Genomic DNA, 17,196 nt, shown 5'->3' with positions numbered 1-17,196 from the left:
ATCCTGGCCGCCTTTACAAGCAGCCCCCATGTGCCTGGCAGGGCCAGGGGGAGGCGGGCAGGCAATGGAACTCAGAGTGGATTCCAACCCTCTTGCCTCCAGGACTCAGCCTCCCTTCCCAGGAAAAGTAAAGCTGAGCAGATCTACATTCCAGGTCAGGCTGGCAGAAGAGAAGCGTCCTGAGCAGCCGGAGCATGATTCATTACCAAATTAATTACCACATTAGTCACTTGGGTAATTGCCAGAGGGCTGGGAGGAGGGCAGGGAAGGAGGTCCACGAGGGGCAAGGCCCAGTCCGGGGCAGGGTGGTGGGTAACCCTGGCCCAGGCAGTGGGCAAGAGGGCAGAGACAGGACACTGGCTGCAGTCTGAGCAGATAGCTTGGGCAGAATGGGAAGCAGTAGGCTGAGAGTCTTGGAAGCCAAATTTGGGGGTTCCAGAGTTCAGGGAAGACTTTCAGGCCTGTGAGTGGAGGATAGAGGGGCCATGGAGGCAGTGGCAGGTGGGGATGGCTGGGAGCTTGGCTGGGGTGGCTGGGAGGTCCAGGAAAAGGTGGCCAGGTGGACTGTGTGTAAACTTGGAGGGAGGGAGTTAATTGGCCTTGGGGGCTGCAGGCTGGGGGAAAGTGCCAGTTTCTTGCCTGGAAACTAGGAAGGAAGTTGGCATCTCTGAACCCGACAGAGAATGAGATGGGGCAAGAGGCCAGCCCCTCCCCTGCGGCCTGTGGACCCCCAGGCCTCCAGGGCCCTGACCCTGTCTGTGACTCTTGGATTAGGAGTGACTGGGGAAGGGGCCAAGTAGCTTCTGCCACCTGCTGATTTTCAGGAACTATCAGGAAACTGAGGGATCCCGTCCTTCCCAATGGAAGAAAACACAAGGCCACTGAGTGGAGCCAGGTTAGAGGGCTCTCTGGCTCCAGAGCTCAGGCCCTGCCCTCTTTTTTTCTCCTGGCCCAGCTGCTTCCACTTACCCCTCCCAGGCCAGATCCCAGAGGCTAGGCTGTGTTTCCAGGAGGCCCAGGTCAGGCCAGATGTGGAGCAGGAGACTGCCCCTTGACCCTGCACCCACCTGGCAGTGGGGGACTTGTTGTCTCTGGGGAACTGCCTTCTTCAGAGAGAAGGAGATGGGGGGACATGAATTGGTAGTTAGTTTCTGAGTTTTACCAAATAGAGTAGAATCTAAGAGGAAAAAACAGTTGCTGGGTAGTGGCAACTTTAGATCTTGGGCTCCTTAGGAGAGTTTAGAGGGCAAGACCAGAGTTTGAGCTGGGAGGTACAACCCGAACCAGGTGGACCTGCAGCCCCAGGGCGCTGGAAGGCTGAGTCTATATGTGATTCAGAAGTTCCCACTTCTGTGAAGGCCTGTGCCCCTTGGACTACCGTTTGGATCTTTAGTGTGTTATTTATTTAACAAATTATTTACCTAGTGTTTCCTATGTGTCAGGCACTGTTCCAGGCCCTCTACAAACATGAACTCTTCTTTTTGTTCAGTTATAATGTGCTTTATTACTTAACATAGATCACGACTTCCTTTGTTAATCATCAAATATGCATACATGGGGCTTCCCTGGTGGCGCAGTGTTGAGAGTCCGCCTGCCGATGCAGGGGCTGCGGGTTCGTGCCCCAGTCCGGGAAGATCCCACATGCTGAGGAGCAGCTGGGCCCGTGCGCCACCACTACTGAGCCTGCTCTCTAAAGCCTGCGAACCACAACTACTGAGCCTGCGAACCACAACTACTGAAGCCCGGGTACCTAGAGCCTGTGCTCCGCAACAAGAGAAGTCACTGCAATGAGAAGTCCACACACCACAACGAAGAGTAGCCCCCGCTCACCGCAACTAGAATAAAGCATGCTGCATGCTACATGCATGCTGCAACTAAGACCCAGCACAGCCAAAACAAACAAACAAACAAATATTTAAAAATAAATAAATAGGGCTTCCCTGGTGGCGCAGTGGTTGAGAGTCCGCCTGCCAATGCAGGGGACACGGGTTCGTGCCCCGGTCCGGGAAGATCCCACATGCCGCGGAGCCGCTGGGCCCATGAGCCATGGCCGCTGGGCCTGCGCGTCCGGAGCCTGTGCTCCGCAACAGGAGAGGCCACAACAGTGAGAGGCCCGCGTACGCAAAAAAAAAAAAAAAAAAAAAAAAAAAAAAAAAAAAAAAATAAATAAATAAATAAATAAATAAATAAATAAACCCACCGTGTGATTTCCACCAACCCAGCAGCATCTCCCGTAGGCAGCAGCAAGGCCGCACCTATTCCAGGAGGAACTCAGCCCCTAGGAATCAGGCCCAGGGAACCTGCACTTCTGGAAGTTCTTAACCCAAACCTTCACGCTACTCAGTGGTCTCAGGTGTACTCTGACTGATAACTCTAGCTCACTGCTACTGGATACGGGTCTGAGAGAGTAACATCTGCACCAACAAAAAACTTATTAAAGATGCCATTTCGTGAGCCCCACAGGAGAATCATAACTTAGACTGGGGTCCTGATTCCCCCCAAATTTGTATGCACTTTAAAGCTTTGGAAGAAATGTTTGCTGTGTGGTTCCCGTGCAGTTTCCCATTAGTATTACATGATGAGTATTTAGCAATAACATCACCTGTGCCCTCCCCACAGAGCCTGTCTATTGAACTGGGTGGGCGTATCCGCGTTGCTTTAACTCCAGGTGATTCTAAGTTTAGGCCCGGTTTAAGCACGAGGACTGCAGGGTACATTGGAGAGAGTTGCTGCCTGTCTTTGGTCCTTTTGCCTTCGGTGAGGCATCAGTGTCTGCTCTACATGGGATTGGAAGGGGCAGGGCAGTGTGGCCCAATTACTCTATGCTGTAGCAGAGTTTTTGGACATCTGTGTGAGGGGAGTGCATGTGTAGGCAGGAAAGAAAAAGCTCATAGTTTGTTCTCCATGCAGGAGCTCATTGTTCCTGAATCTCTTTTTCATACAAACATGAACTCTTAATCCTATCAAGTAGGACCTGTTTTACACTTTACAGATGAGGAAACCGAGGCAAGAGGTTCAGGGATTTGCCAGGGATCACATGGTGGCTGAGCTGGGATTCAGACCAGCTGGTTCCTGCAGCAATGGGCATTCAGGTGAGTCCAGTTGTCCCAGGTGGGTGGGGGGTGGTCTCTGGGACACCTGGCACCAGCACCACAGTGGAAGGCAGAGCTGATTTACCATTAGTTATACCCCTCTTCATAGCTGAAGGAGGGCCTGGGGCCAGTTACACCACCTCTTCTTCAGAGTCAAGATGCTTGTGGCACTTTATCATCAGTAATCACTTTGCGGGAGCTGCTTGTTTCCTGCTATCTGCCTTGTTGGAGATGATGTATGCGGATGAGATGGTGCATCTCTTGCCCTCCCCAGCCATACAGCTTAGCTGCTGCAGGCAGCAAATGCCCCATCTCATGTGTTCACTCGTGGGGATGCAGGAGCTAAAAGGAGGGGGACTCTTGGTGACGTACCTAGGAACCCACCTAAAGTCCAGCTCAGAGCGGGACCTGCCATGGGGGAGACACGGATGAACCAGACCCATTCAGAGTGTGACCTAGGATTCCCACAGAGCTGGGTTCAAATCCTTTGTGACCGAAAACAAGTCATTTAGTCTTGAAACTCAGCTACAGGTGGGATAGCTAATTGATCTCATAAGAAATCAGTGGCAAGAAGCCTCCATAATGGGGGGAGGGGAGAGACAGTTTTCGTTTTTCTGTGTGATACCTTGGTAGGCACTGATCTGATGTGGGAGCTAGGATTTGAGGTAAAGATGGGATAGGAATTTACAGTAGTGATCCCAGGGCAGGCACAGGTGGCAATGAGAAAGCTCTGGGAGGGAGTGACCTGCAGATACCGTGTGCTTGGGCCACGACCACGAAAGGGCATGGCCCCCAGTGTCACCCCTGCCCAACCTCCAGCAGCTGAACCTGTCAGCAGGCCAGCCTGGTCAGGGACAGGAGAAGGTTGGCTTTCTCCCCTGCCTATGGAAGATGCCTGGTGAAGTAGAGGGGGCCCCAGTCCCTGTGCCATCATCAGAGTTTGGCACAGACATTTCCTGTCTCCAAATGCCCACAAGAGCTGCTCTGCTGAATGGTGAGGCTTTGGGGTTCAGTCTTTATCCCCTGCTGGGAGAAGCTATCTAGATACCAGGATGGGGCCCACAGCTTAGACTTTCCAAAATGGGTGGGGAGCATCCATAATAAAATTTCAAAGAAGTACACACATTTATTGAAGTCTTTCCATGTGCTTTTTATATATTAACTCATTTAGTTCTCATGAGGCAAGAACCACTTACCAATCCTCTGTTCAATGAATAGCCCTGAGCACCTACTAGGTACCAGGCTCCATTCTGGAGGCTCAGGACACAGCCATGAGTAGACATTCTCCGTGGCCCAGTCCCCATCCAGACCTGCTCCTGCCAGGGAGGAAGCAAACAGCTTCAGTGCACCAGCCACCCAGACTCCCAGTCTCCTGACAAAGGGCTCAAGGCCAAGTTTCATCCAGAGCACTCCTCAAACTGGCCCCACAAGCCAGGCCTATAATCTGGGCCTACACCGTCATCTGCTGGTCACACTGGGAAGGGCTCCAAACAGAGTACTCTTGCTTTCCTCCACCAAAGGAAACTGGTCCACTTACCCACTAAGGCTTGGGCAGGGGACAACTTGCGTGTGGGAACAGGCCTCCTGGGTCCCTCTGGCGGAGTGGAGGTGAGTGTGGTCTCTCTGGGGGAGTCATCCAGCAGCACCCTTGGCCTGGTGATCCTCACAGAGCAGTCTGACAGATCCACTCCCCTAACAGCACCGGCGTGAAGAAAGGGGGTATTCAGCAGAGAGGCAGAGAGGGTGTGGCACAGAGGGCTGGCCCAGCACAAGGTAGGCGCCCCATGTTTGTGGGGGTCATCTCCATTGCTAGTGTCATGGCTGTGAGGAAGCCCACCGTCCCTTAAACCTTGCCCCTGCCCAGCCCGAAACGTCCACTGTGACCTTATGTCCAAACACGGCACAAGGCCCAGCGCAATGAAAGCCTTGCCTTGCCCCAGTCAGAAGTGATGTTGCGTCTCTTGTCACTTCCTAGAGAGGCGTGAGTTGTTGCTGTCATCGTCGCTGTTCCGGGTCACATGCTGCATAGGACTCTTCTAAGACCAGCCCCTTCTGGGTGCACCTCAGCCCCAGAGTCCAGCAGAGGGCCTGGTGTGGAGGAGTTGGGAATGGTTGAAGAGAATGAAAAAGTGGTGAGAGGAGGGGGCAGCTCTTTCTTCAGAGAACATTCTTACCTTCTTTGGGAGTCTTGGGTGTGAGCTCTGGGGTTAACCCAACTGAGGTAAAATCCAGGCCCTGCCGCATGCCGTTACCCTACTGCTCTGTGCTTCAGTTTCCCCATGTATAATATGAGGGCACGGGCTTCCCTGGTGGCGCAGTGGTTGAGAGTCCGCCTGCCGATGCAGGGGACACGGGTTCATGGCCCGGTCCGGGAAGATCCCACATGCCGTGGAGCGGCTGGGCCCGTGAGCCACGGCCGCTGAGCCTGCACATCCGGAACCTGTGCTCCACAACGGGAGAGGCCACAACAGTGAGAGGCCCGCGTAACAAAAAAAAAAAATATATATATATATATATATATATATATATATGGGCACAACTGGTGCCCATACTCTGGGGTTTCTGGGGGATTAAATGGGTTCTGATTTTGTCTGCAAGTGCCGTGGGAGGTTCACACACACACTTCAGGTCTGAGCTGCCCACAGGGATTTACGGCAGGAATCCTGTCCTCCTCCTTCACCTGGGGCTTCAGAGCGTCACCTTATTGATTAGTTATCGAGCCACTGCTAAGTCCTTTAAGTCTCTCATAATCTGGTGTTCTCAGCCTCCTCTGGGTAAAGAGCATCTGTGCGAGCTCTGCCAGAGGGAGGCCCACACTCCCCTTGCTTGGCCTTCTGGGGCCTCCAGGCTGCTGGCATGGGAGTGAGTGGTGGTGGGATGGAGGTTCAGTGTCTGCCGCCTGGGTCCTGACCAAGAGGGGCCTGAGTAGCAGGGCCAGGACTAGGATGAGGCGAATGAGGCACCCAGGGCACAGACTTGAGGAGACATTCACGTTCAGGTTGGTGCAAGTGTAGTATCAGCGCCTGAGCGGCTCCTGACATTTTGAACCCTATGCACCCTTTCACCTCACTCTAGTCCCTGCCCTGCCAGATGAGCCCCCATGTCAGGACCTGCAGTGTGAGGGCTGCTCTCCATGCCACATGGGGGAGAGGCAGGGGGGCAATCCGAGGACGGGGCCAGAGGTGCACTCGGGGCCACCAACGGGTGACTGGGCTGACGGTGGGAGACAGGAAGGCCACCTGCAGTGTCTACAGATGCCAGCAGGTGGCAGCACAGGAGCACATTGGAGGCTGGAAGGCAGACTGGGGAGCCAAGTGGGCCTTGCCTCCTGGGTGCCCCATCAGGCCCCAGCACCCTCCTGTTTCTAGGCCTTGTCTGACACTCCTTTCTCAAATGGCATAGAGGAAGAGCCAATCCCCTGGCTCTGAGCCTGATGACCCTAGTCTCTGGGTGCTAGAGGTCTTCCTCTGTAAGATGGGTGACAGTATACCCCCAAGAAGGACACTGGGAATAAAGTGAGATTGTGCCAGGATCAGGCCAATCAAAGGTAGCAGTTACTGGGACCAGATTCTGCCCTTGAGGTGGCCCAAGGCCCTTTCTGGCCATTGTCCAGCTGTGAATACCTGTGAATGGCAGTGCGGAACACTGACCTGGCCCTCCCTCAGTGAGCTGGTCCACTGTACCTGGCACGTGGCAGGAGTTCAATAAACCACACATCATTATTATTACTGTTATTATTATTGACACTGTTATTACTGCAGCCCCTTTATCTCTAGCTGCACTCCCAGGAAGTAGACCTGCCTACCACTCCTAATGCAGGCCTCCAGGTCTCCAACAGAAGTACAGTAAGAGCTGGGTAGGTGGGAATGGCCAGGGTAAATGTCCCTCCTCTCCTGTTTGACCAGTGGCCAGAGGACAGGAGGCCCATCAACCCCAAGGGCTGGGACATCTACTGTTGTCCCCTCTCTACATTCTCACAGGTCAGATCCCAGAGGTGGCTGGGTAGGAGAAGCTGAGGGGACTGGCTGGGCCTCAGCCTGGATGTCACTGGGAGCACTGGGGAAGCTCAAGCAGGTGGGCACATCCATCCATGTTGCCATCCAGGAAGGTGGAAGCTGGATTAGTGGTGTGAGAGACTGGGAGACTGGGTGCTCCTTGACAGTGATCTGTGGGGCTTTGGCAGCCCCAGTGGGGAGGAGCTGGTACCCAGACACCATGTATTAGGAGAACAGAGGGGTGCAGACAAGGACATGGCCTCCCATTCCGCACCACATATGTACACCTGGAGGAAATGGGGCTGGGATCCAGGCTGTAACAGAGCCTCAAAGGGGACCTAGTCCTAGCCCTGGCCTTGGAAAGCTGGACTGAATCTATGGCCCTTTCCCCTGAAATACCTAGGCATAGGACGCAGGACATGCTCATCCTCCTGTCAGGTCAAAGGGAGGTAGGAGCTTGGAGCACCTTGGGCCACGCTGGTAGGTGCAGGCTGTGTTGCTGTCCTCCATATCAAGGCCTGTCTGGGCCACATGAGCTGTGGGCTGTGGGCCCAGGATGTACCAGGTTCAAACCCCGGCCCCAGCATGCCCTGCACCAGCTGTACACGGAGCCCTGGGCTACTCTCCCCTGGCTCCTCACTGATGAAACAGGAGTGAGACAGCCCACCTCCCCCAGCCATTGTGGGTATCAGCATCTCTGGCCTTTCAAGAGTGTCTTCTGTATGACCACAGATGCCACTGGCTGCATTTGCCCCCTGTCCTGAGCACTCAGAGGCCAGGAGGGAGGGGGATGCTCCTGGGGTTCCCTCAGATATTCTCAGGCAAGGCCCCTCACACTGAGGCCTGCTGCGGGGTGCAGCTGGATAGGATAGGGTGGCAGTGTCTGCTCTCAGCCTCTGAACACCCCCAGGCACACTGGATCCTCTTCCTGCCTTCTTTTTCATATAGTTGTAGACTTAGAGTGTGTTTGTGGATACACTTGAAACACACACACTCTCTCTCTCTCTCTCTCTCTCTCTCTCTCATCCTTTCTTCCTATTTGGCATCTGTTTCCTCCCATCTCAAATGGCGATGCAGAGACTGGGTTGGTGCTGGGCCCCCTGTGGGGCTCAGTGATGTTTCTGGAAGGAACCCATTGCAAGGTCAGACTGCTCTACAGGAGTTTCTGTGCTCATCCCCACAGGAACTTTCCTCTACATTCTGAAGGTGTCTCTGGCATCTGCCTGCAGCCAGGCAACAGGATTATTGTATTCACTTTGGCTCGAAGGTGAGACTTCACTTGATTAAACAAGATGGCCTCCTCTGAAGGCAACCCTCCACGTCCACCCTCATACCACCCACTGTAAACGCCGCAGCTTCTGCCCAAAACTCCGGTCGCTACCTGTGAGGAGGGGTTTCATGCATTGATGTGCGTACAGGGCTGGGGGCCAGGGGAGCAGCTCCCAAGGGCCCCCTTGTAACAGTCACCACCAGGAGTAGTAATGGCAGGCGGGCAGCGCTGTCTCACCCCGTCTGCCTGGCTGAGGGCGGTGAGGAGCTTTCTGGTCAGTCCACCAGGCCCATGGTCACATGGAGGACACGTCACCTGGAACATCTTATCCCAATGTTTATTGATCCCACACTCTGTGGAAGACCTGGGAACTTTGGGGGGCATTTGGTTTTCCTCCAGGAGTGAGAGAGAGCTAGAAAACAGAAGGTGGGTGGAAGGGAAGAGGGGGTGACGTGAGGGGATAAAGGAGGAGGAAGCAGCCCCCATCACCCAGAGAAAGCTGCCCTATGTCCATCACCTAGCCAAACCCACCCAACCAGGACAGGGGTCTGGGGCAGGCAGTGGGAGAGAATGGGGACAGGGGTCCTCCCGGAGCCCCCATCCCAGGCTCTGGTCCCTGGGTGCCAGCCTTACTCTCCGGACTCCATTTTTAGGGTCCCCCAGACATTGGGTCCTCTGCAGCTCCCACATTCTGGGGCTGAGGGGCTATCCAACAGGATGGGGGTGCACAGCCTACACATCCTGTCTCCCCTCACCTTCAGAAATCCTCTGTCAGTCTGCTGAGGAAAGGAGACCCCTCCCCAAGACCAGGCTTATCACTGACAGGCCCGGCTGTCTGACCCCAGTGTGGGAGGCCCATGGGGTGCTTGGGGCCCTCACTCTTACCCAAGGCCCTGTCCTGCAACCCCCAGGTCTAGCCCAGCCCTCCACCATGGGACTGGGGCTCACCCCCTCCTCGTTTCCACTTATGCTAGCCTGAAGGCTCAGTTCTTTAGCAGAGGGTCAGGATGTCACTTAAAGTCCTGGTTTGTGAGATTTTCAATGCTAAAATTGTGCCGTCCTGGGAAAACTAGGGCATTAGGTCACACTAGTGACCAAACCCTCCAAACCCTTCTGAACACTGCAGGTGGGTTCCCCACACATAACCCTTGTGGCTTCCCAACACCACCCATCCCCTGCACCCCTGTGCTCTGGGAAAGACCACATTATTTTGTTCTCTTTTGTGTTTCACACCCAGCTCCTATGGGTCCTGAGGCACCATACCTCCCCCTGGCCCTTGGGGCTCAAGCCCCCTCCCTCCTCCTGTCCCATAGGTCCTGTCCACTTGGCCTCTCCAACAAAGGGGATGGCAGGCATTGTGACCCCATTCCACAGGTGAGGCACGAGGCCCCAGAGCAGCCTTGAACTCAGGACCAGAGGCAACTCATTGGATAGATCAAGGAAAGCCAGCTGGGCTTCCGCCTCATAGCTGGGATCCAAGCGACCATCCAGCAGCCCCTCACCCATCCCACCCCTCCTTGGGTTTCACATCCCTAGTGTCACAGGCTCACACTCTCTTTGTGTAAATGTCTTAATTACATCTTTAATGCTCTCACATGGAGATGCTATGAGTTAAATTACAGCTTCTGTGCATCCTAAATTACCCATAGCCCTCCAGTTGGCTCAAATGCTAACGTATTTATAGCATCTAGAGGAGGAAATAAATCCAGAACCTTCCCCATGAAGTCCTCCTAGGCCCTCACAGCCTGACACCTCGCATTTGCCACCCTCACGTCCCCACCAACCAGCAGAGGACAGTGATGGTGGCGAGGCTGGGCACAGGGGTGTGCGTCTGTGCCTGCTCAGGTGCACGTGAGTGCCCAGCGGAGAAGTGCCCAGCTCTTGGGGTCTGGCTTGACCCAGTGCCTTGCCCAGATGCCCCAGCCTGGCAGAATTCCTGCAGGGCATGGGGTGGGTGGACAATGGGTAGGTGGGTTGTGTGATCAAAACCCAGACTAGGTCTCTTAGGTCTGTTTTCCGAGGGGCTATCCCCACCCTGTTTCAGGCACTCAGAACTTCCCCTGCTAGCCTGCAGCTGGCGACCACTGCCCTCTGACCAATAGTCTCTCCCCCAACCCCAGGTCCCCAATAAACACCAAGACAGGGAACTGTTCCAGAAGCAGGTTACCTGGCTTTTTAGATCCCAGTGAAGGGATGTGGTGGGCAGTGGACCCTTGCCTTTGCTTCCCTCTCCCTTCAGTCCGTGAACACTGAAGGTGGAGAAGGTGGCCTACTTAATGTTCCTCTACACACCATGGGGTGGGGGTTGGCTTGGAGGGTGGAGCCAATGCAGGGGTCTCCATCCTGCCCCCTGTGCTGGGACAGGCACATGTCTGCAGGTGGGCACCTTCATGCGCATGCAGGACGCCTTCCAGGAGGTCTGGGCACTGCATCCCTCCACACCTGCTCCCCCACCTCCCTTCCCCCTCAGCTCTCATCCTAGCTTGGGCCCAGCCAATAGCCGACCACCACGGAGGGGTGGCGGGAAGACCTCATGGATCCCTGTAATATGGACTGACCTTGGGTATGAGCAGCCCTCCTCCTGGCAACCTTGCTCACTGGGCAGTTTCAGCTCTATCCCTGAGCCTCTCCCAGGGTACCACCATACCATGTGTCTGAGACCTGGGCGGCTGCCTCTCCCCACCCCAGAGGAGACTCCAGGTTCCAAAGATATGTCTCTCCCTGATGGATGGGAACCCCCCTACTCTCCTTCCCTTCCCCCTCCCATCCCACATCTCGCCCCATTTCCTCCACATTAGAGGAGCAGACCCTGATGTGAGGGGTCTGGGAAGGGGACAAGGAAGCCAGCCAGCATAAGGAAGCCTTATGAGGGATGCTCTGCATTCCAGGGCCCTCAGGTCAGGGGATATCAGTGGCCATATGCCCAACCTGGCCAGGGGCCTCTTTTAGAGCCTGGAGGGTCAGCAGCTGGGTCCTCAAAATAGCTGAGGCCTTGGCAGGGCAGGTCCTGAGAGGAGGTCCTAATGATCTCGGAGTGGGCAGCTGAGGGCACTGTGGCAGGTGTCTTCATCAGAGGTCCAGGCCTGTCCCTGGGCTCCTCACGCGTGGATGGCATTGGCTACATCAGTGAACACCAGCCGGCTGGGCCTCTGCATTGGGCCCTGAGAGGGAAGAGTGGTCTGCAGAGAGACAGTAAGGGGCATCAGGGACCTTGACCAAGGCCATGCACTCTCTGGCCCAGTCCCCTCCACCCTCTGGTGCCCACGTGTGCTTGGCACCAGCTATGTCTTCTGCCTGGAATGCCCTCCCACAAGCCCAGCCAAGAAATACGACCTGGCTCAGATGACTGCTCCCCCCAGCCATCCCCAGCTTGCCCTGCCACCTCAGCCAGTTGCAGCACTTAACCTAGGTCCCAGGGCCTGCATTAATTATACATGTACCAACCTCTCCCAGCAGAGGGTGTTCACCTCTGTACCCCCAAGCCCCAAAGCCCCGGCACAGGGGCTGGCACTAGGGAGATGCACAGGAAACAGCCGTCAAATAGTCAGTAGTCCCAAGAGCTGGGTGGACCAAGGTTCTCAGCCCAATTTCCTGAATATCCCAAGGGGAAATGAGTCCTGATCCAAGTGACAAATAACTGGTAGCAAAACCAGGGGACTCCCAGCCTGGACTCTTCCTGAGCCCAGTCTCTTAATTCTGTCGCTGTGGAGCCAGGTTCCCTAGCAACCTGTGCAGTCAAGGCAAGGAGGGATGCAAAGGGGCATCATGGGTCAGGGGGAGACCAGGCCTCCTCATGGTGCTCTGGTCCCTGGGGATTTCAGGGACTGGTGGCAAGTGGCCAGGCAGCCCAGTGACTCTGGCAGGATAACCACACAGGTACCCAACACTTTGGACATGGGAGGTGAAGCCTGCTAGGGTCTGCACCTGCCTGGGGCCTGACAGCTACTAGGAACCCACCAATCTACTCAGAAGTGCCACTACCCCAGAATTTGACGCCAGTCACAACCCACTCAGGACTGGGATCTCAGGAAGCAGAAGAACCCAGGGTCTCAGCCCCCCAACAATCCCTCCCATGAGTCTTCTCCTGCTTTCCCCCTAGTTTGACGGGGCATACCTGAGGCAAGAATCAGGATTTTCACTTGCAGATGAGAAAACTGAGGCTCAGAGAGGCCAATGGAGCTTCCAAGGTGACCAGGCTATTGGGACAGAGCTAGGCTGGATCCCAGGGCTGCCCTGGCCTGGCCTTGTACAGTGAGTCTGTGGGTGGCCAAGGAGCAATTCTACTAGTTTCTAAACAAACCTGACAAAATCCATATACCTGATAGCTGCCACCTGACCACATGGCGGGTGCTAGAAAGCTACACGAGAAAGGAGGGAGGGTGGGGGTGGAAGAGCCACAAACAGGCTGCAGGCTGGGTGGAGGAGCCTGGTCAGTGCCCACCTTGGCCTGCGTGGCCTGCACAGCGGGGGCAGCCTGCACGGAGGCAGTGTCCCGCCCGTGCTCCAGCAGCTCCCGCTCCAGTTCATCTTGCTCCTCCGTGGGGTCGAAGTTGTACATAGGCATGAGCTGGTGGCGCAGCTTCTCCAGCCTGGGGGGTGGGGGCAGAGACTGCTGCAGGCCGGGCAGGCCCTTCCGCTCCCACCAGCCCTCCAGGTGCTGCTGCCTGCTGACCAGCTGACACCACCATGTTTAGGGTCCTAAAATTTCCCCTGGGATTCAATGGAAGACATTTTTGCACATACAGTACTAGCTCTACCCCTTGGATGGGTGGCCTGGGAGGGACAGTTACCCACTCCTGGGACCAGATGGGGCCATGGGCCACAGAGCTATCATCCATGAGAGCCACAGGGACTGCCTAAGCCAGGGCCTTGTGCGATCCCCAGCCTCTGAGGGGCCGGGGTGGGGAAAGAGAAGTCAGTGGCCATTAGCTCAGGGCAGCAGGGCAAGGGTGGCTCAGCCCTCCCCAGGGGAAAATGGTTACCCCCAACCCCGGGTGGGCAGAAGAGGCCCTGACACCCTCACTAGGGAGAGGGATCCTCATGGTTGAGGGACTCTCCTTTCCCACCCACGTCCCCTGGAGTCCAGCCCAGCATTGTCCACAGGCTGGAGTCTTGGGTGGCAGATGGGGAGTTACCTCTTCTTCTTCCTGATGTACAAAACCTGCAAGAGAAGGGGCAGCATCAAATGGCCAGGAAAGGAAGCCCTAATCAATCCAGCAGTCCCTCAGGACAGGGGACATGCTGAGGCTGATGAACGGGAGAACTATAGGACCCCATGTCCTCAGCGACCCCATCCCAGGGACACATACATCCTAAATTTGTGCTTCCATTTGATGTTTATTAGATGCTGGCAGTGCCCGAACTCAGAGACGGGGAGAAGGCCAGCCTGTGAAGACCACACAGGTAAGCCTGGCCTAGGGACATGTGGGCCCACCCCTGCCAAAACTGACTGTGGCTCCGGCCACTCAGTGCCTGCCTCGGACTCCTCAGGGCTGAAGTGGTGGTGGTGGGGGACTTCAGCATACCCCCTCCTCTCAGCTGTCCTCAGGACCAAATTTTCTCCCCATGTATGGGCAAAAAGAACAGAGGATAGGCAGTGGCCAGACTCTGCAGGGCAGTGGCTCTAGGTAAGGCTCTGGGCTGGCTTCCTGGCGTTTCCATGGGAGGCTGATGGCCCTCAGGGGCTGAGGAGGAGGGTCTGAGCCCCTGGACATCAGCCTAGACCAAACTCCTGAACCCTGATGCTGGAGGAACCTAGGAAGACCCCTGGGTCCTAACCCCCATCATAATGAGAAAACATCTGAGACCCAAGAGCTCCTGGATAGAGCAGGAAATCCTGGTACAAAGCACTAAGGGGAGGGAGGAAGGGGGTGAGACTTGGGGACCTCTGCAGGACCTGGAGCTCCAGGGACCTCTGCCACCATCTCGCTCATCCCTCAACTGGTGTTTTTTGACTACCAGGAGCATGACTGCTTCTGCCTGGGGGAAACCATGTCCCTAGAGTCTGTCCCAAACCCCCTGTGGCTCCTACACTCTTTGTGGCCCATTCACAGCTTGAATCTGGTTTGTTTCTAGCCTGACCCAGAGCTCCTCCTGCTGCTCATTCCTGGGGGACCCCAAAGGCGCAAGGAAACTGCAGTGCCCCTTGCTGCCCCATCCCCTCCAGGAGGTCACATGTTGGCATGCCCCTTGCTCTCTTGTGGGTGGGATGCAACAGGAGCTCCAGGTCTCTGGCATAGCCCCTGCCTGCCCTGAAGCAGCAGCTCCAGCCCCAGCACCCTGTACTCCCTCGCCTCTCAGCCCTCCTGCCTGCCCTGTGATACAGAAGGATCTTTAAGAGAGGCTAGAACCAATCTCCACCCCTTGCCCTTGCTGCTCCCTCTGCCCCAACTACTAACACCCTCCCCCAAAATACCTTCCTTTCCAAATCTTCCTTACCCTTCACTGTCCAGCTGCAGCCCCACCTCTTCCAGGAAGCCCTCCCCCACTGTTCTTCCTACGTGAGGCACACGGCCTGGCACTGATTTGTTCTTCCTTGCACCCAGCACGGCCTGGCTCAGGGTTGGCATGAGGGGAGAGGAAGTAGTACTTAAGGAACATCTCCGGACCTGTCCCCTGCCCAGGAGCTGTTTCCTGCCCTCCACTGCCTTTGCCCCATAACTTCCTTACCTCTCCATTTTTGATGATAAGGCCACCCACCGCGGCCCTCCGAATATTCCTCCAGAATGAAGAGTAAGGAAGTCTTCCCAAGTTCCCAGGACAAAATCTTTGGCCAAGAGTGACAAAGGCATATTCTAGGCCCTGCTCTGACCCTGAGGTTAGGGTGTCTCAGCCTGCTTAACCACCACATGGGTGCCAAACACTGGTATTCTGCCTCACCCCTGCCCCAGGAGACTGCTCAGGCCCCGGCCTCACTCTGTGTGTTGCATCCTGGCTCTGCCCACTGGCCAGCAGTTGTTCCCTGGCAGCAATCCGGAGCCTGTGGGGCCCATATGGTGACCCTGTTTTACCAGCAGCTCCAGCCATGAATGGATCATCCAGCCCTATTTGTCACAGCAACATGCTCCTGAGTCTAAGGCCAGCCGTCAGAGCCTGTGAGGGGCAGCAGGCAGAATGCCACCATTGCCGGGCCTGCTGGGGGACCTCAGGTGTACACCTCCCACCCTTCCAGTTCTCAGTCCTCACAATCTCCAATGGGCCCTCGGTGACATTCTGAGGGTCCATGTATCAGCTTAAGAGGAGAGTCCATATCTTTTTTTTTTTTGTCCACGCTGCACAACTTGTGAGATCCTAGTTCCCTGACCAGGGATTGAACCTGGGGCCACGGCAGTTAAAGCGCTGAGTCCTAACCATTGGACAGCCAGGGAATTCCCAGGGGAGAGTCCATATCTTCAGAGGCAGATCTGGAAGCATCATATCCACTTTCAGGGGACACCTGCGGTCCTCACCCCAGCTCACCTCTGCCCTGATGTCTGCCCAACTCTGCCCTTCCCATGACGCTGGGGCCAGGCCTCCACTGTGAGGTCTTAGCTCTAATGTTGCCTCCTTAGTTGTCCCTGACCACCCAGCCTAGGAAGTCCCCCCAACTCCCACCCAATTCCCTAATCCAGCCCCTACGGGCTTCCCTTAGCACCCTTGGTTTTATCTATCTCTCACTCCCTGTAAGAACTGCAGGGCAGGACTTTTTTTCCCCAGTCCCTGGGGTCCCGAAGGCTTGGTCCAGGTCAGGTGCCCAGTAAATAATTGCCAAGTGAATGAATGAATGAATGAATGAATGAACATTGCCAGCAGCCTTCCATGCCCAAAGCATCCCATTCAGACTCTACAGCCCACGATCTATCCCGATTGCCCTCTGGCCTCTACTCCTATTGCATCCCCACACTCACTTGCCTCACTGTCCTGCTTGCTGCTCACAGACACCTCCTGTCTGCCTCCAAACTTTTGACCATCAGAACCCTCCACCTGCAACACCCTCCTCCCCAACTCCTACATGGCCTTCATGGCCCAGCTCAAAATGCCATGTATTCCTCAGAACCTTTTCTGGTTCTTCCAATTGGAGACAGCCTCTCTGGTCTCTGGACCCCAATAAACAAATCTCTGGGGAAGGAAGGGATTGTACTATCACTAGCAGACAATTGTGTTCTGATTAGATCCTCTAAAATCTAAACAATGATCGTCCTCTGCCAAGTGAGGGCCATCTGGGCCAGCCCCAGCCTGCCCCAGCTCTCACCATGGCCACAGCCAGGCCAATCACTGTGATGATCCCAAAGGACAGAAGCATTGTGCCCACGCCGGCTGTGCCACCAGCCACGTCAGGGATTCTGGTGTCATTAAAGCTGGTGGCTTCTGGGCTGAGTGTGGTTGTCTCGGAAGCTGACCCATCTGCGGCAGGCTCCAGGTCAGGTTCAGAGGTGGGTGGGTGGCTGCTGATCCAGGTCCTAGCAGATGGGATCCTGGAGTCCATGCTGATGCTGAGGGACTGCTTGTGGTCAGTCAACCTGCTCACTCACTTCTGACATCAGGGGTGTCCCAGCCTGTGGCCCCCACTACCCATACAGGGGGCCACGTCCTTGGATAAAGAGAGCTCCCTGCCTCCCTGGGTGCTGGAAAGGAAAAAATAAAAAACGTGAGGCTGAGGATGGGACTCTGTGAGGAGATGAAGTCCCCCTAAGTTCTGAAAGCACAGGGGAAATAAAGGTTTGAGGGCAAGGGCAAGCTCAGGGAACATCAGGACATGTGCTTTATATATCTATGGAGCCCACGTGGATTTAGGAACATGAAAATGAAGCCCTGCCCCCTCTTTGTGGGCAAGATGATCACAGTAATCATACTTGGAAGA

At 55.5% G+C, this 17,196-nt stretch overlaps 1 protein-coding gene across 2 annotated transcripts; it reads right to left on the bottom strand.

Moving 5' to 3' along the window:
* Nucleotides 1-11,455: 11,455 nt before the first annotated feature.
* Nucleotides 11,456-16,851, bottom strand: LOC307059788 (uncharacterized protein C3orf18; the record flags this gene model as incomplete). Of its 2 annotated transcripts, none has more annotated exons than XM_079714023.1 (4): nt 11,456-11,536; nt 12,799-12,946; nt 13,493-13,518; nt 16,588-16,851. In XM_079714023.1, the coding sequence occupies 4 exons, from the start codon at nt 16,819-16,821 to the stop codon at nt 11,456-11,458; spliced, it is 489 nt and encodes a 162-aa protein (XP_079570149.1). The 2 variants fall into 2 exon arrangements, with proteins under 2 accessions (XP_079570149.1, XP_079570148.1); XM_079714022.1 differs by having other exon boundaries at nt 16,648-16,821.
* Nucleotides 16,852-17,196: the final 345 nt, after the last annotated feature.

This window comes from Hyperoodon ampullatus (assembly GCF_949752795.1).
Source record: "Hyperoodon ampullatus genome assembly, chromosome: 10".
NCBI lineage: Eukaryota > Metazoa > Chordata > Mammalia > Artiodactyla > Ziphiidae > Hyperoodon > Hyperoodon ampullatus.
This window is presented reverse-complemented; position numbering and strand designations above follow the sequence as displayed.